The 24,776-nt window shown below is 50.9% G+C and overlaps 2 protein-coding genes across 7 annotated transcripts in view; one reads left to right on the top strand and one right to left on the bottom strand.

Annotated features, from left to right (window-relative positions):
- The window catches only part of COPG2 (COPI coat complex subunit gamma 2), a 31,850-nt gene extending 30,599 nt beyond the window's left edge, over positions 1 to 1,251 (top strand). For all 5 annotated transcript variants that reach the window (XM_006265129.4, XM_059725718.1, XM_059725719.1 and 2 more), the window contains one exon: positions 775 to 1,251. In XM_006265129.4, the coding sequence (XP_006265191.2) occupies positions 775 to 905 (131 nt within the window). In that variant the 3' untranslated portion in view covers positions 906 to 1,251. The remainder of the gene's footprint in view (positions 1 to 774) is intronic.
- MEST (mesoderm specific transcript) lies at positions 1,199 to 24,776 on the bottom strand. 2 transcript variants are annotated; one of them, XM_014607588.3, is made up of 12 exons: positions 24,685 to 24,776; positions 20,621 to 20,775; positions 17,280 to 17,359; positions 15,607 to 15,684; positions 14,674 to 14,810; positions 13,866 to 13,924; positions 13,209 to 13,249; positions 11,993 to 12,063; positions 11,373 to 11,474; positions 6,341 to 6,417; positions 5,081 to 5,144; positions 1,199 to 3,640 (listed from the first exon to the last, which is right to left on the bottom strand). In XM_014607588.3, exons 1-12 carry the CDS (start codon positions 24,747 to 24,749, stop codon positions 3,523 to 3,525), a joined length of 1,047 nt encoding a protein of 348 aa, XP_014463074.2. In that variant the 5' UTR covers positions 24,750 to 24,776; the 3' UTR covers positions 1,199 to 3,522. The 2 variants fall into 2 exon arrangements, with proteins under 2 accessions (XP_014463074.2, XP_019343181.1); XM_019487636.2 differs by lacking the exon at positions 6,341 to 6,417.

The raw sequence follows: 24,776 nt of genomic DNA, 5'->3' as shown, positions 1-24,776 counted from the left end.
TTGGTTGCACTCCACATTTCTTGGGAATCCCTGGAGTTGGAAGGACTCTAGAAAGCTCTTATGCCCTCTTACTCTGCTATTGGCTATATTGTGCAAAATTGCACTGAAGCTAATGGTAGATTAGAATATTAAACCTGCAGGCCAGATTGTACATCTGCTAGAGTTGGATAGATTCCCACAAGTGTCTGCATATGGACTAGATGTTTGTCTAGATGATTGTCTGCCTACGGACTAGATGATTTGGGAGGCTGGACTAGATGCCCTCTAGATGTCCTTTCCAGCCCTGTGAGTCTATGCATCAATTTCAGAAAGGTCTGGAGCAGTCTAAGCCAGCGCTTGGAGGCCTTACCTCTATGGACCTGGCTGTCCATTGTCTTTGAGCCATTTAGTTTAGCTTAACGTCACAAAGGGCCACTGGGCGGAGCCCCTCCAGGCTCCTCTTTCCATCCTCTCTTGCCTATGGCATGGAGCTCCGAGTAGCTCTGCTAATGGAGCATAAAAGGAAGGACATTCACTTTTTCACGGAAAGGCTGTTGGCTTTGGCTGGTTGGTTTCTAACCTGAGTCGGGCACCCTCGGTCTGTCCTAGTAGTCTGTTAGAACAGCATCCATCTGGATGTTGTTGCTAGCTGTCAACCACTTCTTGTTCCAGAGGTGACCTAAAACTTCAGTTGGCTCCTCCATTAGCCAGGTTGTGAATGCACTGCAGTCAGGTTTCCAGGCTCCAAGTCGCTGATTGAGCTGCTTCAGTATTACTCTATAATTTTATCCCCAGGTGTGTACAGAGGAGGCCATGATATCCTGGTGAGGTCCAGGCTCGCCCTTGGAGATGGTGTGACCATGCAGGTGACTGTCAGGAGCAAAGAGGAAACGCCTGTTGATGTTATCTTGGCCTCTGTTGGCTAAGTCCGTGATAGGCTGTCAAGTGCAACACTTAGTACCTGTGGCTGGGACTCCACCAGCGGGCCCTACACTGGTGCCTCAAACACCTGTCTCCTTCTGCATGTAGTTTTTACTCCTCGATTTGGTAAATATTTTGTATGTTACAGTAACAGTGGCATTGGCCGGTTAATACCGGCTTCTTTCTCTCTCTCCTCCCTTCCCTGGTCACGATACATTCCTGCCTAACTTATTGCCTCTCTTGTAGAGAATGGGGAAGTTTCTCCACCTGGTAGAGGATAAAAACCAATGAGTCTGACTTTTGTCAAAAGAGATTTTTAATAACAGAAAATAAACATGGATTCTTCCAGTTCACAGTTGTGGGATTCCTGATTCAAACTGCTCCTAGTAAAATAAAGTCTCTACACTACCACAGTAGTAGTGCACACTCTCTAATCCATGCCTGTTGCTCTAGCTTTTCTCAGTCCTGGGTTAAGAGAACTCCAGAAGCTCGGTTGAGCTTGTGATAAACCTCAGTTCAGAACGGGAAAAGCAGCCCAACAAACGTACACCCCATCATTCAACAGGAAACTCTTGTTATTGAAGGGTATTGGGAGATCCCAGCAATTTCACAAAGCGATAGCTCTTGAGGCAGCTTTAGAATCAACTTAATGGGTCTTTTCTCCCCCAGCCCCGTTCCTGTGAAAAAGGCCAACGTACAGAATATTTTGGTAGTGTTGAGGTGGTGGTGTTGCCATGGTGGTCCAGGAACTATGAGAGGCAGCGATTCTTGTGGGTGTTATCTCCCAGAGGCCTGAGGAAAGGGTACTGTGATGCCCACAAGCTTGCCTGAGGCCTCCTACAGACATTCAGTTTGCCTTGGGAAAATCATAACTGTCCCAGGAGAAACCATGAGCATACACATGTTCATGCTTTGTCTCCCAGAATGAAAATGACCACTCCAGGAGAAAAATAACCTGGGATCAACCCCAGGGTTAAATCACTTCCAGGAGCCTTTCTCTTAAGAGAACAAATGTCTGTACATGCTAATAACACAAGTTGACCATGGGCAGTCTGGGGCAGATAATCTCTGCATTGCTGCCATCTGTCATCAGGAAGACTAAGGGAGCCTGCAGGGCATGCTTGCTGAGCTTCAGCATTCGAATGTCTACCTGTGGTTGTGGGTAACTTTTTTTTTTTTTTTTCTACCAAGAGAACAAATCTGGAAGAATTCTCCTAGATCATTTTGAGCCCAATAACCTCCTGCCCATGACTCGGTGATCTTACAGGTCCCTTCTGGTCCTCTGATTTTATGACTTGAATGTGTACACACTCCCTATGTTGCCTAACCATGCAGTTGGTTCGATTAAAAAATATCACCCGCAAGAATTCTTGCCTCCAACATGCAGCATGCATTTTGGACCAAAACCAGGTAAAGCCTAGAGACTTCAATGCCCCATTAAGGTTAAATTGGGTTATGAATTACCCCTCTCACGCATAAGCCTAAAGCAAAGCATTGGTGCTCCCTAGTTAAATGCCCTGCCTCTTAAAAACAGACACTGATGTCCTTCATGCAGTTGTCAAGGGCCAGTTGTTGGGGTTTTTTCCTCATGAGCTGGGCCTAAGAGTTGTTCATTGGCACAGGAAGCACTTTACGTGAGGTTTGCAGAATCAAAGTGGAATTGCTTACCTAACCAGGATGAATGAAGCTCTAGGTCGTTTTTCCCAGCCCCTGCTAGGAAAATGGGTTAAGTGGCAAACCTGTGATTTTTAAGTAGCAGCTGCCCCAAAGAACTCGCTGGTGATGCTGTTGCCAGTCCTGCAGTTGTCATTAGCAATTCAAGTTAGCTGAAACTAAAGCTTCTAGGAAGGAGCCTTTGTGCTTCAGGCCGATGCTTCAACTGTGCTAAAGCAGAGCATACGGACCTCTTGTAGGCCAGCATGGGTTAGAGCAGGCCTCTTCATTACTGCCTGATGGCACTGAAAATTAGCAAAACTGGGTGCATGGCAAGAAGCCAAGGTGCTGCCTTGGGGCAGGTCTACACTGACCTGCCAGCCGCAGCAATTTAACTGTCTAGAGACTGAGGGGTTTGCTGCTTCAACGAGGGAAGGACACTCAGTGTTGATAAGCCCTTAGATTGCTTTCATGTATTTTAAATCCTGACACTCAGGGTTAGTAACACTTTAAAACAACACAGACGAGTCATTTCAACCTTGTCTGTGCAACGGCTCAGTTTGCACGCATGGAGGAGAAAAGACACGTGGCTAGGATTTGGAAACAAGCGATTTGGTGCGTGGTTTTCAATGAAGAGCTACTTTTCTGCAGCATCTTCTGGGGGTAAGACAGGTAAAGACTCCCGGAGCAACTTGAGAGATGTTGCCCCCCTATACAACCCCATTCTCACTTCCTGGTGCCCAGCTGCTCTGGCAGGATAGGAAATGGGTTGGATATGTGTAGGAAGGCACACAGTATCCATCCTGCTGGCTTGTCCTCCCCACGTTCAGAAGGTTCAGATGTAAACGTGGATGTCGCGGCCTGAGCCAAAAGCCTTAAAGCGCCCGATCTGGAAACAAAGTCTGCATCTGCTCCACCACTGCCTGGTTCAGAAATGGAGAGCAGACCTGAGCCAGAGTTTGCTGGTGCTCAGAAGGAGTTAATGAAGTTCAAGTATGCGTTCAGGAAGCCCGTAGGATCCTCAAGCTGTGGATAGTGGCTAATGTGGTCATCGAGAACAGAGACCGTGGACATAGGAAGCACCTTCCTGTTGGAAGAATGCAACAAACATTAAGTATGGGAACTGGGGTATGTGGCATAGGCAGCTTAGGCTGCCAGGAGAGGGTAGATGCCTCATCTATGGTGAGGTGTCTTGTGATACGGTGGCCATTTTTAACCAAAGTGCTATTCCTGCTAGGTTGGCCATCCTACCCTGATCTGGGGAGGCTGTTTGCTTTTACATGAGCATGATCCAATGCAATAGCTGGCAAAAGGCCAAATCTTCAGGTGTACCTAGATTACATCCCTCACTGCTGAAGTGAAACGGCAGTAAAAAGGAGTCCTGAGATGGCTGAACCTCGAGCCACTGCTTATTTGGTTTAAAATAAATGGTTTTATGCAGGTGGGGACAACCGCGTGTTCCAGTGGAGAGCTGTTTTGTACCGAGCATCTGTAACGTGATGCTGCAGAAGCTGGAAGCGGACCTGACTTGATGTTGGCTGTCAAAGCTAGGAGAAGATTAAAAATGCACGACGTGTCGCAGTGCCCGCAGTGAGGGTGCTTAACTGACCCTTTTAAATAGAGCAAGAGCCTCAAGTTTTGTCTGATCCGACTGGCAAACAGCAGTTCCTTCAGCTGACGGGATCGCTAGCAGCAAGGGCTGGGACAAAACCCATCAGATCACTTCCACGTTCCAGGGATTGCCTTCAAAACAGCTCTGCAACTCTCCTCTCTGACCTGGAGACTTTTTCCCCATACTAAATTCAGTCAGTGGGAAGAGACTTCCAGCTCTGTTTGACAGCACGTTCAGTGCTTGGCAGTGGTGACCCTTCAGAAATCACGTGCCTTGCTATGAATTTAAATCAGCGATTCTCAAATGGGTACCTTGAGATTTTTTCAAGGGTACCGCAGGGAGCACTGGGAGGCACGCAGACAGGATTCACAAGGTGAACCTGGAGATTTCGAGGAGGAATCCAGAGTAATAAAACCAGTCCGTCCTGTTGGGGTCTTGCTGAGTTCTTTGCAACAGAAGAATTGCTCTCTTGTTTTTCTGTATTCAAAAAATGAGTGAAAACTAAGAGGGGTTGTCTGAGGGGTCTCCTTTTTTTCTTCTTGTGTCCTGTCACCACAGCACAAGTTTTCATGCCTTGGCCCATCCGATTCCTCTGATCTGCGAATCCTGCTACACACCTATTCACCTCAATCAAAGCTCATGAAGGTGCCGGGAGTCTAAAAAGGGTTGAGAGCCGCTGATCTAAGGAGAAGCAAAGCTGCGTGGCTTTCAAAAGGGGGGTGGCAACAAAGAGGCAGAGCACACTTGGGCATCTACATGACTGTCATTCATGAGGGTGTAGCCACTGATTTCTAACCATGTGAAGTGAGGAGGAAAGACCAAGGTCAAGATGGAAATCAAAACTTGGAGCTGAACACAGCAGCCCCTGCACCAAAATCGATCCTTAGCTCTGCCCAGTACATGGCGACAACTTACTTGTAAAGCTGCAGAAACTCTGGATACGGATTCACAGGATCCAGGGGCCCGTAGATTAAATGCACTGCAAGAAAGAAGCACAGACACAGCTTTATCCACCAGGATGTTCCTGACCCATTATCTTTACCTGCCTGAGTAAGCCAGCAGCTGGTGGAGGGTAGAGCATTTGTGACCTCAGAAGGGCCTGGTGCGTCAGACAAGCCTGAGGCGGGCAGTTCATCTTGTGTGGTGAATGGGGCAGAAGCACCTGGTGCACAGACACAGGCATTGGTGTAGCAAGGTCTTTGAAAATGGAGGGGTTGTGACTGCACCTGTCGCACTGGAACATACAGGCCTGAGCAGACACTAGCAGGGGAACCTCCGCTCCGAAGAAGCTGGGCCACTCCAGCCCTGTCTGCTCCAACAAGCTGGAAATACCCTGGACCAGTGTGGTTAGAGCAGTAGGCATGCACGCCGTAGCTGTGCAAGGGGGAGAACAAACTCTACGGGGATGAGGAACCTTGCATGGCCTCATCTGTATTCATGGAGTAAGTTCAGGAGAGATTTTGGAAAACTTTTCATATTCCAGGTCAAATGAGCCAAAGCAGTCCTGAATCCTCTCGACTGAGCAACACTCAATTGTTCAAAAACCATATGTGGCGCTACAGCCAGCAAGTATCCTCCCAAATTAGATGTTCCCAAATTCATTTGCGGGCATCCTACATGCAAGCCCAGAGGCTTTGGGGTTTGGATACCCCTGCATCTCACTTGCCCTTAACCAAAGGCCACAGGAGCAAGCTAGGGAAGGGGTCCCCCATTTCCATAAAGTCGGCATGTAGCCCAGATCCTCCTGCTGGAAGCTGGCACCTGGGAAGCTAATTACAAGACTCGTAGGGCATCATTGTCACCATCTAGCCTAACCTCCTGGACAGCCCGGACCACAGGAGTTCTCCGAATCAGCTCCTGCTTGAGCTAGGGCATCTCTTAGGATGAGCTCAACAGCACTGAATAATCCCCAGTGACAGAGACTCCACTGACAGCAGTCAGTTCTTCCCATGGCTGTCACCCTCCACCCCATTTCGAGGCCGAATTTGTCCAGCTTCAACTTCCAGCTGCTGCGGCTGGGGGAAGCGAATAGACTTTTTGTCACAAGGGACCAAAATCCCCGTGCCCCCGTCTGACCAGGGGAAGGTCAGAGCGAGAGGCTGGTCCCTGTCTTGGAGACCCCGTGCGAGAAGTTCTCCCAACCTAATAAACCAAAGGAACTGACTCCCTACTCACGTGGGACGGTGGTGGAGGCCAGAGCCCCAACCCAGCGGTCTCTGTGCTTCTTCCGCTGATTTATGTACTGTAAAATACTAGAGAACAAGGAGATCAGTGAGGAGAGACCACAGCTGTATTTTCTTTCCCTTCCCTGGTGCAGCCCAATTCAGTCAGAGTCCTGGAGGTTGAAGCCCTCTGCCCCAGAGCAGGTGCTGACTTCTGGCCCCGTAGCCGGAGGGCAATGCCCCGGCTGTCCTGAGAACAGCATCCCCAAATCTGATGCTGCTAGCGTGGGTACCAAGCTGCCCTGACAGTGGGGTGGGCACATGGAGACGAACCCTGCCGAGATCAGAGAGCACAGCGCAACACGTGTATAGCCCTGACGAGCTATATCCACCTGGCACTATCCTGGCTGAGCCTCAGCAGCAGAAGGATCTATTCTGCGTTGCCTTCTCTACTTCCATCAGAGGATCGTGAAGCCCTTTGCAAACAAGGTGCTAACCGCTCCTGCCCTGTAAATCAGACATTATACTTCCTTTCGCATGGACCAGGCAGCCTCAGAATGAGGGTTGCATATCTAGCACCCTTGGAGAGGTCCCTTCTGGCCCTACTTCTCTATAATACTATGATGCCTGTTGGTTTCAATGGGACACGCAGTGGCTCAGCACCCCTGGAGCATTCAGTCCCCAAGACTCGCCCGGGGCCACGAACGTTTCTTTGGCAGAGCTGGGAACAGCCTGTCTGCTCAGCCTTGTTCTGGACCTGACTAAGCACCGTTCTCCTTTCTGGATCTCGCCTCAGACTGTCCAAAGAGGCAGTAAAAACAATGCCTGAAAGAGGAGACCAACTATTCAGAAGAAAAAGCCGAAGATGCTGAGTGGACTGCATGGTCCCCCACGAGACGGCATCCAAGGGGCTAACCCCGGACGTCACATGTTGGGTCTATTCAGTAACGCAGGCAGGATCCGATTAGCATCTCCCTGTTTCAGAGGAGGCTTTACCAGGCCTGGATAGCACACAGCCTGCTCCTCCTGGTCTCGACAGCTGCTCCTGGACGGGACACTGCTGGCCTCAGTTTCCAGCAAGCCATTTATGCACCTTGTGTTCGTGTTTGGAGCAGTGGCTGTGAGGTGACAAGTAGGAGGTAGGAGATAATGACCGCTGCTGGAGATGGAAGATGACTGCAAAAGGCCCCATCATGTGGCAGCACCCACGCCCCTGCTGCAAGCATCTTCGCCGGCACCACGCTCCAGTGGAGACGTGTAACACAACACCACTTCCTTTCACCGTAAACCCAGGGAGGTGTGAGCACGTTCTAGTGTCCCAGTCACAGGGCTGGGAACTAGGCCACTTTGCCTTGCCCTCGGTAATCCCAACTGTAATGGAGGATAATGGTGCTGACCGGCCCAGGTGAAGCACTCACCTTCCGCTACAAGGATGAACCCATTAACTTGAACAACTGAGCTCTCCCCTTCCCTAAAAGAGCCGCGTGCTGCTTGCAAAGTACTGTCCTTACTGCTGAAACAAGTGGGCCACAGCGGAGCTCGGAGCTGCGGGTTACCGCTGAGCCACTCGAACAAAGCCCCAGCTCCTCTACTGCAGCCATCGGTGCAGCTCCCCAAGTCAGGGCCTGAATCGGGATCTGTTGAACGCGCTGCTGCTCTTGCACTGCCTGAAAGGAGGTAATTAGCCTGCTGAAAGCGGAGTCGCGGAAAAGCAGATCTGGTAGATCCTGCGGTCGAATTACCGGACGGACCCTCAGCTCTCAGCTGCCTGCGCGCCTAGGTAGGAAATGGTTTGAGTTTACTGAGGAGGAGGCAGGTATGCAGGTTGTAGCCGTATTGGTCTAGAGGAAAAGGCAGTCGGGGCTCATGGGAGAGGTGATCTCTTTTAGAGATATCTCCTATGAAAGATACCTATATCTATGAAAGAGATCACCTCTACCATGAGCCCTGATTGCCTTTGGTGATAGCTCTATAAAAGATATCTATATCTATAAAAGAGATCACCTCTACCATGGGCCCCGATTGCCTTTTCCTCTAGACCGATACGGCTACAACCTGGATACTTGACACATGGAAGATATCCAATTTGAGCCAGTTTTTTAAATGAAATCTTCATATTTTCCCAAGGAGGAAGCAACTTGGACCGCCTGAAACCTGAGATCCTGCTCCTGTCTTTGTTTCGAGGTCATTTGCATCAGCACAGATCCTCACAGGAGGTGAGAGGCTCCTTACCAGCTAAAAACTGCTGCCCGGAGGAGGAGTTTTCCAGCGATCGACTCCTCTGAGAAATCCTATTAAATATGCACTTTCGCGTCTACCCAGAAGAACTTTTGCAATCTTTTCTCCGATGCCTCATGAAGGAGGTTTGTGCCCGAAAGCTTGCAATTAAACAACATTTTTTTGCAAAAATCTTGTCAGTCTCATAAAAGAGATCACCTCTACCACGAGCCCCGATTGCCTGAGGAGGAGGCAGCGGTAAGGCCCCTTGCTGAGGAGCAGGAGCGAGAGAGGGGGAAAAAAGGGACAGCGACATTTGGTTCCACCTTCCTGTGCAAACTGTTCTGAAGACTTCACAGAGACCCGAGCAAGCTGGCAAGGAGATGATACAGCGTGCACGCCTCTCCGTTGAGCTAATTAACCCTGTTTCCCACCACGCTAACACAGCTTTACTGCATTTGAGCTGGCTGGCATCCCTCTACACCAGGAGTGCTCAACCCCGGCTGCACACCACATATGGCCTGCACAGCTCTGAAAATTTGGCAACAAGGGAGCAGAGGCACTGCTCCCCTGCTGCTGAACGTCCAGATCCACGAGGAGCCCTGGACTGGATGCCCGATCCTAGCGCTCGGGGTCAGGCCTGATGTAGGGGGCTGGGACAGGGCAGCACCAGGCCCACAGGCCCCAATTCTGGCTTGTGGGAGTGGGAGGGGGCAGTGCCAGAGGGAAGGGGTGGGCCAGGTCCCCCCAGGGCCCAAACCCAGCAGGCAGGGGTGGTGTTGGGGCCCAAACCTGGCATGCAGAAGTGAGACGGGAGGGTCCTGATCCTTATGCGCAGGGCTCCAGGACACTCATCCAGCTCGAGGAGCCAAAATGTTGAGCACAGCTGCTCTGAGCGGTGCAGACCTGCCGTTAAGTTCATCAGAGCAGCGCCTCTGCTACGGGGCTGCGAAACCGCTTTCCAAAGGCCGCCAACATTTTCCTCCTGGCTCTAAAATTTGCATTTAAAATTGTTCTCAGCTGTTATGACTGCAAAGCCCCTTCCGAGCCTGGACAGCTGCACTGAATAAGCTTAGCGAGCAGACTGCACGAGGGATGTACAACTGAATCCAGGGAAAGCCCATAGCGGTCTAACACCAGGCTGGAGATAGGAGCGGGGTTTCTAGGGTAGGAGCCAGCTTTCAAAGCACATCGCTGCCTTGTCTTGGCTGCGCTGGTCTCAGTTTGGAGAGTTGGCGAGTGTAGCCATCTGAATCAATCCCATAATCCTCTTATCTCCTCCTTTTGGTGTTGGCTGAGCTCCCACTAGCAGCAGCTAGATATACTATAAACAGCCAGTGGCAGCATGGCCAAAGGCTGGGCATCGTAGCCCATCTTCAGAACAAAATAAAAAAGCCATGACTGGTTCTTCTGTCCTCCAGCAAGGGAGATCCTCTGACAGCATAGTGCAGAGTGAAGAAGGCAAATGCCCGACAGCCATTCAATCCTAGAGGAAAGATTTTTGCATTGATTTTCCCATTAAAGCGTTGAGTTGTCCACTGAGGAGTCACGGATGGGATTCACGGCAGTGTATGCGCCACAGTAGGTTTCTACCTGCAAAAGCTCATGTCTCTCTGAACTAGTTAGTCTCCAAGGTGCCACCTTGCCCTGTCTTCTGTATGAAAAGCACTGTGACAGGGTCCTTTCAACAGCCTCCTCTAGGCTATCACCGCACCGGCCACTTTATACCTTACTGATGCCCTACCAATACTGCTTAACGACTCCTCACAGCAGCTGGCAAGGGACTGAAGGAGTGCAATGAGCCCCGTTCCACAGACGCGGCAGCCGAAGATGCCACGTGGAAGAAAAAGAAGCCGTTGGGCTTTCATGGGGTTTTTACAATCTTCCTACAAATCTCTCCCTACAATGAGCAGGTTTATGTGAAAAGGTATCAAAGTGAAACCCAATGAACTGAGGAAGGAGGTGATTTCCATTTGGGTGTCTGACTCCTGCTTGTTTCCTTTCACTGCCGCGTATCTGCCTCAGCTCCCACCCAAACAGCTGGAAGAAAAGCTCAAGTTAAATGAAAGGTGGGGTAGATTTGCACCTTATAGACTTGCTGAATCAGAGGTGCATAAGCGAGCCGTTGCTCACAAGAGCGGGTGCGTCTCTGATTTGGTTTGCCTCAGGTGCAAATCTGCCTTGACTTCACGCTAGCATGGCCACCTACCTCTCTGCTCATGCTAATAATGAGCATTTCCCACCCCTTACCAGTTGAAACAAGAGCTGGAGGGACTATAACCTGCACTGCCACATCCTCCAAGGAAAAACTCCAAGCAGAGAGAACTTTTCTTGGCACTGAACATGAACCTCTCAGCTTATCTTGAAGGAAACGGCCCATCAGAAAGCAGGAGAAAAAGCATAAACTCCTTCTGCATCTCTTGCAGGTAGTTTAAATCAACTTGCAGAAGCCAGGGGCAGAGACAGAACTCGGGCATTTCTGCCTCCTAGACCACACTCAGATGCTTCCCTCCATCCAAGGGGACATTTGTGCTGCTTTGCCCCTCTAAATAGAGCACAGCTCTTCAAACTGCTTCGGTGTGGACTGTGATCTCTCCACAGCCGCTGCCCACCCTAACAGTGCATGGCCCATCTCCCCTTCAGACCTCAATCACTGTGCAACAAGCATTTGAGCAGCACACTTTGGCTGGGACTGGGTTGCCGGCTCTTCCTCCTCCATGCTCCATCTACATGCATCCAGGGCTGGGTTTCTGGCAGTGAAAACCTTGGCCACCAAGAGAAGCAGCTGCAGACAAGGAGGGGTCAATGGAGAAGTTAAAGGAACGCACCTGTCAACGACGAGGTTTCCATCATTGGTCCGGATGGCTGTCCACATGTCCCAGTACTCTGCCTGCGAAGGCTGTGTGTATGGTCCAAAGACTGCCCCAAGCCTGGGGGGGGAAATATCCAGAGACACATGAAAATCCCTGCAGCACTTCAGGAGACACAGAGGATGGTTTAAATTCTGCCCTGAGCTAGGGGTTGGACCTCCTGAAGGCCCTGCCAGCCCATTCTCCATGGCTCTGTGAAGCTGTTTCAATACAGGACCCAACTCTTATTTGAAGCTAAGTGTAGACCACCTTCTTGTGGGGCACCAGAAGTCACCCTCGGGAAAGGGACAGTGTCATACCTGGCAGATATCCTTAAGTAAGGCAGCTTTGAAAAAAGGAAAGGGGTTTCAAAAAGCCAGGGTGTTAGAGGGGACTTTGCTCAACTGTGGCTCAACACGGTGCATCTGCCTCTATTCATGAACTGCCCATGGACCCGCTGCCTGCACGGGGTGGAACGTGTGAGCACTAGCCGTGCAGTGTCTGAAAAGACACAAGCGGGAGTGTTTTCTGGGTTTCAGTTACTCCATCCCCCTGTCAGGCTAGGCTTGTCTCGTACAATAAGTCCAACATCAACTCACCCTCTGGAGAACAGGAAGAAGTTCATTAGCCGGGTGAGAATGGGGGACAGGAAGCCACCGTCCTTGAGAAGCTTTGCCAGAAGAAAAAGGAGTAAACAGTCACTAGCACAGACGATGGCAGCTGCTCACCTACGCAGAGGGTCTTTCTTCCAGAAATCCCGGCATCCACATCCGTTCTGTAGCCTTTCTACAGAATCGAGAGAAGGATTTCCTCTCTGCCACTGAGTAAATGCACTGCCATGCTGCACGTCTCAAAGGTATTAGCAAGCTGCAACAGTGCCTTCAGCCTACTGATCTCTTGACCCACACGAATCTCCTGCCAACACACTTGGACCAAGACTTGGAAGAAATGACGAGCTGCTTACAAGCCAGAGGCCAACATGGGGGAATTTTCTGATGCTTCAGGAGAGGAAGGGGGGTTTGCTGTCTTGGGGCAGCACCTGGGATGAACAGCTCACCCACGACTGATGTGAATAGGGCTGGCATTCTGGCTTGCACATCGGTGCCTGATAGCTCTGGATCTCCCTCCCTCCCAAGCCCCTAGTGACTGTTACTACAAAGAAAAAGACCATTTCCTCTTCCCATTCCCACTCAGCTACAACCTACTGGTCATAGAAAGAAGGTCTCACTATTGTACCCTTCCCCTGCCATTCAGCTGCTGCAAGGGGGTTGACATGTCTTTTATTCTACTCTTCCTCCAGCCTCCAGTTTTGGTTCTTCCCCAGGAAATAACTCCTCTGCTTGCCTCTGCTGCTGCTCAGAGCTTTCCAAAGCAAGAGTGTAATGAAGCTGACCTGAGTTTTGCCAGTGTTACCCTTGCATAAAGAGATTGCACATACCCTTGCTCCATAACAGGCATGAAAGCTGACAGGGCTTTCCTAAGTTTTCACTGAGCAGGTGCCAGGGCGCGGAGCTGACTCTCCCCAAACTAAGGCAGGCATCACTGGGTAAGGCAGACAGGCAGGGCAAGGTGGCACCTTAGAGGCAGACTCATTCAGAAAAGCATACGCTTTTGTAGGTGATGACCTGCCTCATCAGATGTCCGCTCATAGCATCTGCCAAAATGAGCTTATACCTCTCTGAAAACCACCCCCCGGCTCCTGCAGCATTCATGTGTTTCTAAAAGGTGTTCCACCTCATGCTAACTTGACCCCACAAGCCTTGCTCCTGACGCTTGAGTCCCGATTCAGTAAAGCTAAACATAAAAGCCACTCACCTTCTGAATGAACCTGGGGTAGTGGGTTTCTGGGAAAATTCCTGAAAGTTTCCAGAGAACGGACACAGTCATTACAACGGCCGCGTTCTGACATTTCCCAGTCTCTCCCCTTCCATCCCCGCAAGCAGCCCCAGCAAAAGCATTTGCAACTAGCCGGGAACCACCGTACTGGGCAGGTGTCGCTAAGTCTCAGGCTTCATCACTTCCTCCTGCCATTCATTTCTGTGCGCAGTGCAAGGGGGGGCGCTGATGCCTTTGCTACAGATAGCAGATGCCCCAGGCAGGCACCAGGTACCCAGCCCTCCTCTGGTTTATGACAAGCCATTCCCTTTTCCTGGCATGAGTGATTTTTGGTGCTGTCCAGGGCACTGTCCTCATACCCCAGAGACTAACGCTTCCATCTATGCATAAATGAGACAAAGCAGTGAAAGCTTCTCCTCACTGCTGCACCAACAGGCTTCAGCGCTATCCCCCAGGGACCTTTCTGGGGGCAAGAGGGGAGCTCAGTCACCCTGGCCCACTCGGTCCTCAGCATCCATGATTAAATGTCCATCAAAAGGGCCGATCGGCAGCCTCCCTAGAGATGTTCCCTATTCACTGGCAAGCGGGCTGAGACCCACCAACACATGCCCTGATATTCTGAACAAGAATGGTTACCTCCATTGGACAAACAGAGGCTGTTGATCAAGATGCTTCCAGTTTTATTATGTTCGTACCTGGAGAGAGCAAACCAAAATGCTGAGTTAGATTCCTTGCTGGTTCCACAAAGAGACCGAGCAACAGATCACAGTGAAGCTGCTATGTCAGGAAACAAGACCTGGGAAGCAAAGTTCCCAAGAGACAGGACTGCAGCCATAAGAATAGGAATAGCCATGGCCCTCCATCTCCGCATGACTCAGCCGCGGGACTTTAACCCCTGTTCAGGCACTTAGAAACCCCTGCCACTGACTTGCCTCATTCCGAGCAGAGAGCAAAAGGCAAAATATTGCTACCTGCTGCAATATTTTCTGACGGGGGAAAAAAGTGTTTGCCTCAGAGTCCTTGGACCTGCAAACAACCACGCGCTGGGGTTTCACGCTGGCCCTAGTCACCAGGGACTGACAGCTCTTGGCTTACGAAGGCTTGCCTCATGCGCTCGTTATGGCCATGATAAACCTCCAGGTTCCAAAGGCCGAGAAGCAAGATAAGCAAATAGCATGGCAAATAGCTAGACAAGGCCTCAGCTACTGCACCTGGGAATTCATCTCCCGCTGAAGTCAATGGCAGCCATATCTGAGCTTCCTTCCATCTATCAATCTGCACCCATCAGCACAGCATCCCACCGCCACCTCCAGCCAACACGCCCATACGTGGGATGGGGAAAAGAGGGGGCTCTGCACCATTTACTTTTACTTAGCTTCAGGGAATTAGACCCTAGGAGGAGAGGACGACGAAGAGCATTCAGAGCTTTAGTGCTTCCAGTGACCTGTGGAGGAGCTCCTGCGCGACCGTGTCCCCATAGTCATGAGACAGGAGGTTGATCCTGTGGTTTCGCAGGCCCAAGTGCCCCACCAGCCTCTCCACAATGCTGGCTTGCTCGAAAATGGAATAGCGATGGGGCCGCTGTTTAGGAAGCAAAGTGAGAGAACGGTTGTGTGACTTCATTCATCAGCTAAATACAAATTGGGTGGTTTTTTTAATGGGCCAGCGGGAGCCCCTGTATAACCACATTCAGTACTTGGCCATGTCTGACACACAGATGTCCACAGACAAATGCAGAGACATCCTCCAAGCCCAGAACTGAAAGCCAACAGCTTGAGGTCTCATCTCAGTCCCTGCCAATTTACTTTGTGCCCACAGGCACCCTCCACATGGTTCAGTTTGCCTCTGTAGAAGGGAGATAACGAAACTCCCTCGGAGGATCTGTGATGTGTGAAACACTTGCAAGAGGACGAGCTAAGTGCTCTTAAATTAGCTCAGCAATTTGTTTGCAAAGCTACACCTACTCTAATGTAATCCCAAGCAGGTAGCCTGGAGCTACTACTTTATCTGCCACAAGTCTCTTTAAAAGATCAAGCAGAGCAAACCATGCTTTGGAGATGAGTCAACATCCCAAGAGAACATGGGCACTTTGGGCAGGCTGCATCGTGTCCCATTTCCAACGTTTGATTTTTCTACCCTTTGAATTTAACAATTCGCATCTTTCTTTCTGTTCTGAAAAAATGAATACAACAACAATAGCCTTAAGGCAAGAGAAAGGCTGAAAGCAATCTGAGAGATGAACAGATGCCAGCATTCACAACTAACTAAAAGCCATCTTTCCAAACCCATCTGTGCAATTCCAGTTGTCTGGATGAGCTTTGGTCTTTACGTTCATTTTCCGAAAGGAACTGCAGACCCATCCGTCAGGACTACTTACTGGCTTGTCACTGAAGCCAAATCCCACAAAATCCAGGGCGATCACTCTGTGAAACCGCTGAGTCAGCCCTTCCCAAATCTGTGAAAAGAACAGCGAAGGGAGGGAGGGAGAGGAAAATCAACCACAGAAGCAGCCACATTCATATCCCTGGAGCCTGGACAGCTCTACACTGCCATATTCCTTACAGCTCCCCTCTAGATGCCTATTTTGTGTGCACAAACTGAACGGCAGGGGATATTCTCCGCTGGAAGAAGCCAACGCATCTTCTAAAGAGTTACTTGTCCTCTCCTGCAGTGGGGTTTTGCCAGGCTGGCAAACCAGAGCGTGCCCTCTGGTCCTGAGCTTCCATCTCCCATAAGACCTGATTCTCCAGATATCATATTTTCCGGCATACAGTATGCTCCCAAATAAAACAGGCACCTTGTTTTTGGAAGGCAGAACATAGAAAAACAATGTTTTCAGAGTCATTGCAGACTGCGTGATGTAGAGGAAGTCTTCCTGGGAACGTGGCACCAGACTGTCTCCTGCAAAGCCAGGCTTCCTGGACACTGCGTGCTTCCAGAAGGACTTACGCACGGTTGGGCCCCAGACCCTTGCAAAGGACAGTAGCAAAATTAAGTTCTTTACATAGTTCTTTATATAAGTTCCTGTAAATAAGGTTTTGCTCCCACATCACAAGCTTTATCAAGACAAGACCAGCAGCTCACTTGCTGCTTTGGGCATAAGCTACAGTGCTCAGCCAACAGCTACACCTTCCCTGCTTAAAATACACCCCCCAATTTGAGGGGACTTATTTTGACAGGGAAATGCTGCATGTTATATGTGAAAAATGATAGTCCAAAGGCAATTCCTTGGTAGTGCACCTCAGCCCACCTCTCTCCAGTCACTGTGGTTGTGATCTCCCTCCCTGCCCTGCTCCAACCTCATTGCAACAAAAAACAGTGGCGCATATTTAAAAGGTTCAAGGGTTAGGGTTAGGGAGCATAGTTTTTTTGATATCGCAGTAGCCCCTCCCCATCAGAGCCCATTACAAAGTCATCTCTAGACATATTCATATTCCCATAGGTCACAAAGGAGAAGCCTCCACCTTGCCCTTCATCAGCAGGAGATGGACCAGCTGTGTGGCCAAAGGTGAATTTGGATCTCACAAAACCCAGCATCTAAGGGTGCTTCCCTGAAAGCTACACATTTAAGTGGTGCATTTATGGAAACAAACACGGGGCTTTCAAGTAGGAACGACCACTTAAAGCATGGGATAAAAGTGCAGGAGCAGGAGGACTGAAGGATTAATGAGGATTAGAAAGGACTTTCAGGAGAGGTGAGAGTGTAAGAAGGCACATGAAATGGGTAGGGTGTTTTGGGCACGGGACATCAGACTAGAAGGCAGGAAAAAAGCAGGAAAAGATGAAGGAAGGAGTGAGAGAGATGGTCGCAGCTTTACAGCAATAGCACACTATTGGGGGAGGCTAGGTAACTTGGCTGGACAAAAACACTGCCATAGTCTAAGGGTCGTGGTACCACAAAGGGAGAAGTCCTGTCATTCTGCAATCTCTCCCCCATCAGACACGTCCACTTATTCTCTCCTGGGAGGTCTCCCTCGAGTTCCCAGGGAAAGCACAAATGGCTGGTTTGACTCGCACAGTCCCCACTCTGCGCTTGCTTGTTCCTCTCACCTTGTACCAGTCGTAGCTGGAGGTTGGGAAGCCATGCAGGAGGATGACGATGTCAGAGCTGCCGACTGCACCCGTCGAATCTGGGGGGAGAACAGGACACCAGTGAGATACACCATCATCCCAAAGAGGCCTTTAAAATAGCTTCACGGGGGAATGTAACAGGATCCTAATGCTGACAGCAACCGAGTGCTGCTAACAAGGACCCGGCTGGTGCCTGACTAATAATCAGCTATGCTATTCATGGAGCTCCCTCACAGTACCCATCTGTAGAGCCTCACACACAAAAACTCAAGTCTCTGCCACTCCGAGAAAACTCAGCGGGTACGAACCCTGTCACCAGGGCTTTTGTACCCCAGGCACTGGATGGAGAGAGTTTGCATTGTGCACAACACAGTACCGTGGGGGGGCTCCCCACTCGAGGCTATCACACCTGTCTGCGTACACCCACAACCTCAGGGGTACTCAGAGTCTTCTTCCGTTTCCACAGCACCCTTCCTCCGTAAGGATCTCCCTGCTCTAGGCATGCTGAAATGGATGCGGGAGCTGTAGTACGGGATCGCTTTACCAGCCATTCATGTACAGCCACTTCCGGCATGAACTGTAGCAGCAGCTGGAGGTATACAGCAGGAAGCAAACAATACCCCCGGTGTCATGGAGAGCAGGTATATGCTGTGGAGCGGTCATTACAACTAGAATCATGGCAGACCGGTGGGGCTAACCTTGCTGCTCTTGAGAAAAGCGCCCTGGGATCTTAAAGGATACGGAGGATGTAACTATTACGTCTCGTTTGCAAGGGCAGTGTCTCCAGCAGCACAGCATTGCCTTCCACCATGCACACATTGGGGTTTCCTACCAGTTGGCTTCAGACTCATTTTAGCTTCCCCCTTTGCGCTGGGCTCGTGCCTGGGGGAGCCCAGCTGAGCTCCAGACCAGCCCCTGCCATGCTGAAGGGAGAGCACCTCTGCCATCTCACCCATTTCCCATCCGTCCCCTCTGCCTCCTGTCCCCGTTTGACTCCGGCTCCCTCCGCCATCCTAAGCATTTTGTGCATCTCTCAAATTTTGACCATTTTTGGTTTTTGCTCTTCACACCTCTCACCCTGATCCGCCCCATGTCTCCTCGCACGTCTCTTCCTTGCTCCCCTCTGGGTTCTTCAATGTCTCCTTTTCTCACTATTTCCCCCTCCCCAACATGTGTCTTACAAGGGGTCTCTCTTCCCTGCCTAGCCACTAGCTTCCTACACACCCCCTTCCCACCAGAGTTCAAGATGCTGCTCTTTGAATCGGCCTGTGAATCTGTGAATCTTTAGCACTGCCTGATGCCGCCACTATGGACAAGAGCCTAAAGGCCCAGCAGCAATAGGGTGCGACAGAACTCCAACTGGCTACAAGTATCAAGGACAATAAAAAGTCCTTTTTCAGATACGTGGGGAGCCGGAGGAAAAGCAAGGGCAACATTGGACCCCTGCTAAACCAGATGGGACAACTGACAACTGACACCCAGGAAAAAGCCAACCTATTAAATGGGTACTTTGCGTTGGTCTTTCATCAGTTCCATGGGACACCCCTGCCCATGACGGGACAGGAAAGCCCGAGTGAGGGTGATCCCCTGCCCTCCATCAATGCTGACCTCGTGAAGGAACACCTGGAGAGGCTGGATACCTTCAAGTCAGCCGGCCCTGATGGTTTACACCCCAGGGTACTCAAGGAGCTAGCAAGCATCATAACCCAGCCCCTGGCATGGATCTTCAAGAGCTCCTGGCGCTCCAGTGTAGTGCCCGAAGACTGGAAGAAGGCCAATGTGGTGCCTATCTTCAAGAAAGGGAGGAAAGTGGATCCAGCAAACAACAGGCCCATCAGCCTGACCTCTATCCTGGGCATGGTCTTAGAAAAGATTATTAAAGAGGCCATTCTTAACAGACTAGCTGAAGGCAATATCCTGAGGGACAGCCAGCATGGGTTTGTTGTGGGTAGGTCTTGCCTGACCAATCCTATTTCCTTTTATGACCAGGTGACCTATCACCTGGACAAGGGGGAGGAGATTGACGTTGTATATCTTGACTTCAAAGCCTTTGATCTGGTATCCCATGATCACCTGTTTGCAAAACTGATCAACTGCAGCCTAGGATCCACCGCGATCCACTGGCTGGGAAATTGGCTCCGTGGTCAGACCCAGAGGATGGTGGTTGACGGAAGTCAATCGTCGTGGTGCACCATGACCAGTGGGGTCCCCCAGGGCTCTGTCCTTGGACCCATATTATTCAATATCTTTATTAATGATGTGGACACTGGTGTCAGAAGCGGACTGGCCAAGATCACCGACAACACCAAACTCTGGGGCAGAGCATCCACACCTGAGGACAGGAGGGCGATCCAAGCTGACCTTGACAGGCTCAGGAAATGGGCAGATGAGAACCTGATGGTGTTCAACACCGAAAAATGCAAGGTTCTCCAGTTTGGGAGGAAAAACCTGCAGCATGCTTATAGGCTCGGCAGTGCTACGCTGGTTAGCACTATGAATGAAAGGGACTTGGGGATCACGATGGACCACAAGATGAACATGAGCCTGCAATGCGATGCTGCAGCTAGTAAAGTAAGCAAAACGCTGGCTTGCATCCATAGATGCTTCTCAAGCAAATCCCGGGACGTCATTCTCCCGTTGTATTCAGCCTTGGTGAGACCGCAGCTGGAGTACTGTGTCCAGTTTTGGGCCCCACAATTCAAAAAGGATGTGGAGAAGCCTGAGAGAATGCAGAGAAGAGCCACGCGCATGATCAGAGGTCAGGCAAACAGACCTTACGACAACAGGCTGAGAGCTATGGGACTCTTCAGCCTGGAAAAGCGCAGGCTCAGGGGTGATCTGGTGGCCACCTATAAGTTTATCAGGGGTGTTCACCAGGATCTGGGGGAACGATTGTTCACCAGAGCGCCCCAAGGGATGATGAGGTCGAATGGTTATAAACTACTGCAAGACCGTTTCAGGCTGGACATAAGAATTTCTTTACTGTCCGAGCCCCCAGGGTCTGGAACAGCCTGCCACCGGAGGTGGTTCAAGCACCTACATTGAACACCTTCATGAGAAATTTGGATGCTTATCTTGCTGGGATCCTATGACCCCTGCTGACTTCCTGGCCCTCAGGCAGGGAGCTGGACTCGATGATCTTCCAAGGTCCCTTCCAGCCCGAATGTCTATGAAATCTATGAGCAACAAGGCACTTTTGGCACTAAAGAGGTCTGATGATGTGCCTCCTGCAGAGCTGGGCAATCACAGGCTGTGGACTACCCGACTGACCGGACATGCCAGAGGCTCCACAGAGGATGCAGAGCTCCGGCAAACCTCACCTCTGTAGAAGATGTTCTGGGCCTTGTAGGTGAAGTATCCTCCCGACGATCTCCATGAGTGAAGGGCTGGGGACAGTTTTGGGGGAGGGATGTGCAGGTAGACAGCCAGAAGCGGCACACTCAGAAGCCCCACCTGTATCCACCACTCTTTCATCCTGCAGGAGAACATGAGCACAGGGTTAGCAGGCCCCACGCACTTTACCCGGCTTAAGGGGACACATCAAACCTCTCCGTGTCCACCTCGTTCTGCCTCATCCATTCAGTCTGACAACCCCAATGACCCAGCACCCCTCAGGAACACGCTTTCATACTTTCTGAAAGTCTGATCCTCGCGTTCTTCAGGTATCAAGGCAGGTTTGTTTACAAACTTTTAGGCTGCTGTTAAAGCTTTAAAATTCCCACAAAATGAGAAGCCAAGTTCATCATAAGAGGTACCAAACTAAGCAACTGGGTAGCAACTACAAGGTGATGCCGGCTGCTCCCACATGAATGCAGCCCGCTTCTGATCATTGACATAGCTCTGCACTTTTTACCTCCTTGAAGTAATAGGAATTCACCAGTTCATCAGTAGCCTTGTCTATGCTGGAGGATTTTGTGCTTGCTGCGTACGAGGAAAAGTAAGAGCATTTTGGCATGGAAGAGGTTACTGGATTCCTAACGATCAGAGCAGGATTACAGAAGGAAAGATGAGCTGGGTCAGAGAAAGCTATCATAGGGAAAGCGTTGTTGATTGTAGCCGTGTTGGTCTGAGGACATAGGCAGACAAGGGTCTTTGGGTAGATATGATGTTTAAAAAAGTTTTGGCGTTGCAGCTGGGCCGCTGGAAAAGCTCTTCCCAGGACAGCCCCACAACGCCCCTGCTGTCCCTTCCACAACCACTCTACGCAGCATCCCCTGCATGCTCGTATCGACCATGGAGCTGCCATGGTTTCTCTCATTTAATGCTGCTAAATGCTTTGCTAGATAAGGTGCAATGCAGCCATCCTCACGCCTTTCTTGCCCTTATATCTAACATGGTATCTGCGACCTTACATGGTTCACCATTTAAGACGTTTGGCAGGTATCTCTTCCCCGTAGATTGCTAGCGTTGCAAACCCTCTGCTTCCTGGATCTGAGCCGGGCATGAGATAGGCATCCATACTGCAGTGACGCTGCGACGACCATAAAAGAGCTTGTTGAACAGGCCTGCAATAGTTGCAACCATTCATATGGACAACCTGTGGCTACAAATTACAGGCTGAATTGAGCAGAGAGAGGCTGGGAAAACAGGATTTCCTTCTTGAGTAACCACTGATGGCTAATACAGCACGTACAGCCGTACTCCACTAGTACTGTTCAGGCTATCCCCAACGCTTACACCAGCTATCCTAGCAGTGATAATGCAATGGCAGGAAACGTCCCGAATGTTTGTTTCGAAGCAGCCTACTTCACCAGTTCAAACCCAGCCCAGGTCGGTAATGGGTTATCATGCTCTATACTCTTCAAGGCGGTTCATCTTCTTCACTTGTAGCCTACGGAAAAAGAATTAGGTGCATCCCAAATACAGCTCTAATGGGAGCAGGACTGTGTCCTCTGCACCATTATTTATGCCGTGTGGCCATTTGGTATAGTTGTAATGCAGTAAATAGCTCTTCCCGGCTCTACTCAGGGATGGTAGCCAACGGCAAGGGACACTTATGCATTTAATTGCTGCGTCCATCCCCTGCCAATGCTCTCAGCGCTTCTACTGCTACGAAGTTTAAACTCAACACATTTAAAAGAAAAGCCTCCTCTTACTTTTAAACCATGCTGGTTATTCAAAAAAGGTCCTTCTACAAAGGTGTCAAGTCCCACTCCCAACTCCAGGTTTCACAACAGGCCGATCCTTTGAGACACGGTTGTTCTGGCACCCTCTGCTATTCCAATTTCGCCGCATCCCACTCCGCCCCCTTACCTCGGTCAATACAGCTCCACCCAGACCTTCGCAAGCCACAGCTATCCCAACCCCTCGCATCCACACGTGTACACCTTCGCACCTATGCAGCAACACCCGCTGTCATTTCACATGCCAATACCCACACGGCTTTGCGAACGCTCCTCCCTTTCATAACATGCAGCAACTCCTGCTATTCCAGTTTCACATCCAGCTCTTCCTGGTGCTCCTCAGTCCTGCCCTGCTGCAGCTCCTACCTTTCATAGTCCGGACTCCTTGCAAACAGATTTACCGCTGCAGGGATTAACAGCCTTTGCTATTTCAAATATACTTTAGCTTTGCAAAAGGGCCATTAGGAAATGAAGCAAGCAATTCAAAAGTTGCACTTTTCCACACCCATGTTGCTGAATACTCGCAGCACCGTCCTGATCCTGGCAATTATTTTCTCTTCTGAGTACATTTAATGCAGTTATATGTGTATGTGTGTGTACCCACACGTGCATATGTTAGGGTTACCATACCATATGTCCAGGTCTCTTTTCTGGACCCCTGTGCTGCGTTCGGATGGGTTTTTGAAATAAGAGCAAATGTCCAGGTTTTCTGCTCTCCCCCGCCAGCTGCTTGGGGCTGGGAGCAGCGGGCAAGGTGATTGGCTGTTGGGGGGCACGTGCTCCCCACGTGGCTCCAGCAAGCCAGGGGAGAGTGAGTGAGTGAGTGTGTGTGTGTGTGTGTGTGTGTGTGTGTGTGTGTGAGAGAGAGAGCGGGTGCGTGCAATGTGGGAGCTGCTTGTGCAGCAGGGCAGGGGGCTGCAGGTCGGGAGTGAGGGGCACCGTGCATGCGAGTGCCCCCCCGACAGGTGTCCTCTTTTTTGGGCCTGGAACTATGGTCACCTATAACTAACATATATGGTATGTCTACCTTGCGTGTGTATATAGGTGTGCGTGCGGGGGTGGGGGTTGGATAACAGCCTTCAAATATCTGCGGGGTGATGATAAAGATGCACATGGGCTTTTCCCCGTGGCCACAGGGGGCAGGACTAGCAGTGGCCCCAAGCTGCAGCAGGGGAAACTGAGGCTGGAGAGGAAGAGGAAGGTCCTGGCGCTGCCCGGGAGCAGGCCCCCGCCTCCATCCCCGGACATTTCCAAGAGCAGGCGGGACGGACACGGGACCGGGATGGGTTCGTCGGGGATGGGCCTGCCTTGAGCCCAGGGCTGGACTAGGCGACCTTGAGAGGTCCCGTCCTGCCCTGCTTTCCTATGAGTGTGCATGCGTGTGCATGTGTGTGCACGTGTGTATACAAGTCAAATAAAAGATATCAGATTTACCCAAAGAACCTCGTCTGTCTGTACCATACAAGTACAACTCGTGTGTGTGTGTGCACACAGCCACGCACAACTTGTGTGTGCATGTATGTGTGTGTGCACATAGCCACACACAACTTATGTGTGCGTGTGTGTGTACATAGCCACACACAACTTGTGTGTGCATGTATGTGTACATAGCCACACACAACTTATGTGTGTGTACATAGCCACACACAACTTATGTGCGCATGTGTGCATACATACCCACACCCATACTTGTGTGTGCATGTACATACGCGCGTGTGTGTGTGTACACATGCCCATGCACAAGTTATGTATGTACATATGCGTGTACACAGACCCACACACTACTTAGGTAAGTACGGGTGTGTACCTCTACCCATGCACAACTTATGCGTGTACACACGTTTGCATGCACACGTACCCGCGCACAAGTTATATGTGTATGTGCGTGTGTACTCACACACCACTTAGGTAAGTGCGGGTGTGTACCTCTACCCCTGCACGACTTATGTGTGTACACATTTGCATGTACACGTACCCACGCACAACTTCCGTGCGTGTACACGGACCCACATGCACAACCTGCGTGGTGTGCATGTGTACACGCGTGTGTACACACACCTTTAGCCCCGCCCCCACTTACCCAGGCCACGCCCCGCAGGGACCACTAAGCCCCGCCCCATTCTCCGCTCCCCAGGCAGAGCAAGCCCCGCCCCCAGGTACGCCCCGCCCCTCCCTCAGGGCAGGCGAAGCCCCGCCCCCTCCGGAGCGGCCCAAGCCTCGCTCTCGCCCGCCGGCCGCCGCCGCCCGCTCCGAGCGCTCACCTGCCCTCAGGTGTTGCGGCCGCGCGCGGCTTCCATAGCGCCCCGCGGGGAGTCGGAGGGCGCATGCGCCGCTCCGCCGCCTACCCTTTCCC

This window comes from Alligator mississippiensis, chromosome 4, assembly GCF_030867095.1.
Source record: "Alligator mississippiensis isolate rAllMis1 chromosome 4, rAllMis1, whole genome shotgun sequence".
In the NCBI taxonomy this organism is placed as follows: Eukaryota; Metazoa; Chordata; order Crocodylia; family Alligatoridae; genus Alligator; species Alligator mississippiensis.
The sequence above is the reverse complement of the archived record's forward strand: the minus strand, read 5'-3'. Positions and strand labels throughout refer to the sequence as shown.

Coding starts and splice junctions, on each gene's coding strand:
- MEST (XM_014607588.3), bottom strand. CDS start 24,749: ATGCGCCCTCCGACTCCCCGCGGGGCGCTATGGAAGCCGCGCGCGGCC. Junction 14,811..15,606: donor TTGGCTTCAGTGACAAGCCA/GTAAGTAGTCCT, acceptor CTTCCTAAACAG/CGGCCCCATCGCTATTCCAT. Junction 11,475..11,992: donor TTCTTCCTGTTCTCCAGAGG/GTGAGTTGATGT, acceptor TTCCCCCCCCAG/GCTTGGGGCAGTCTTTGGAC.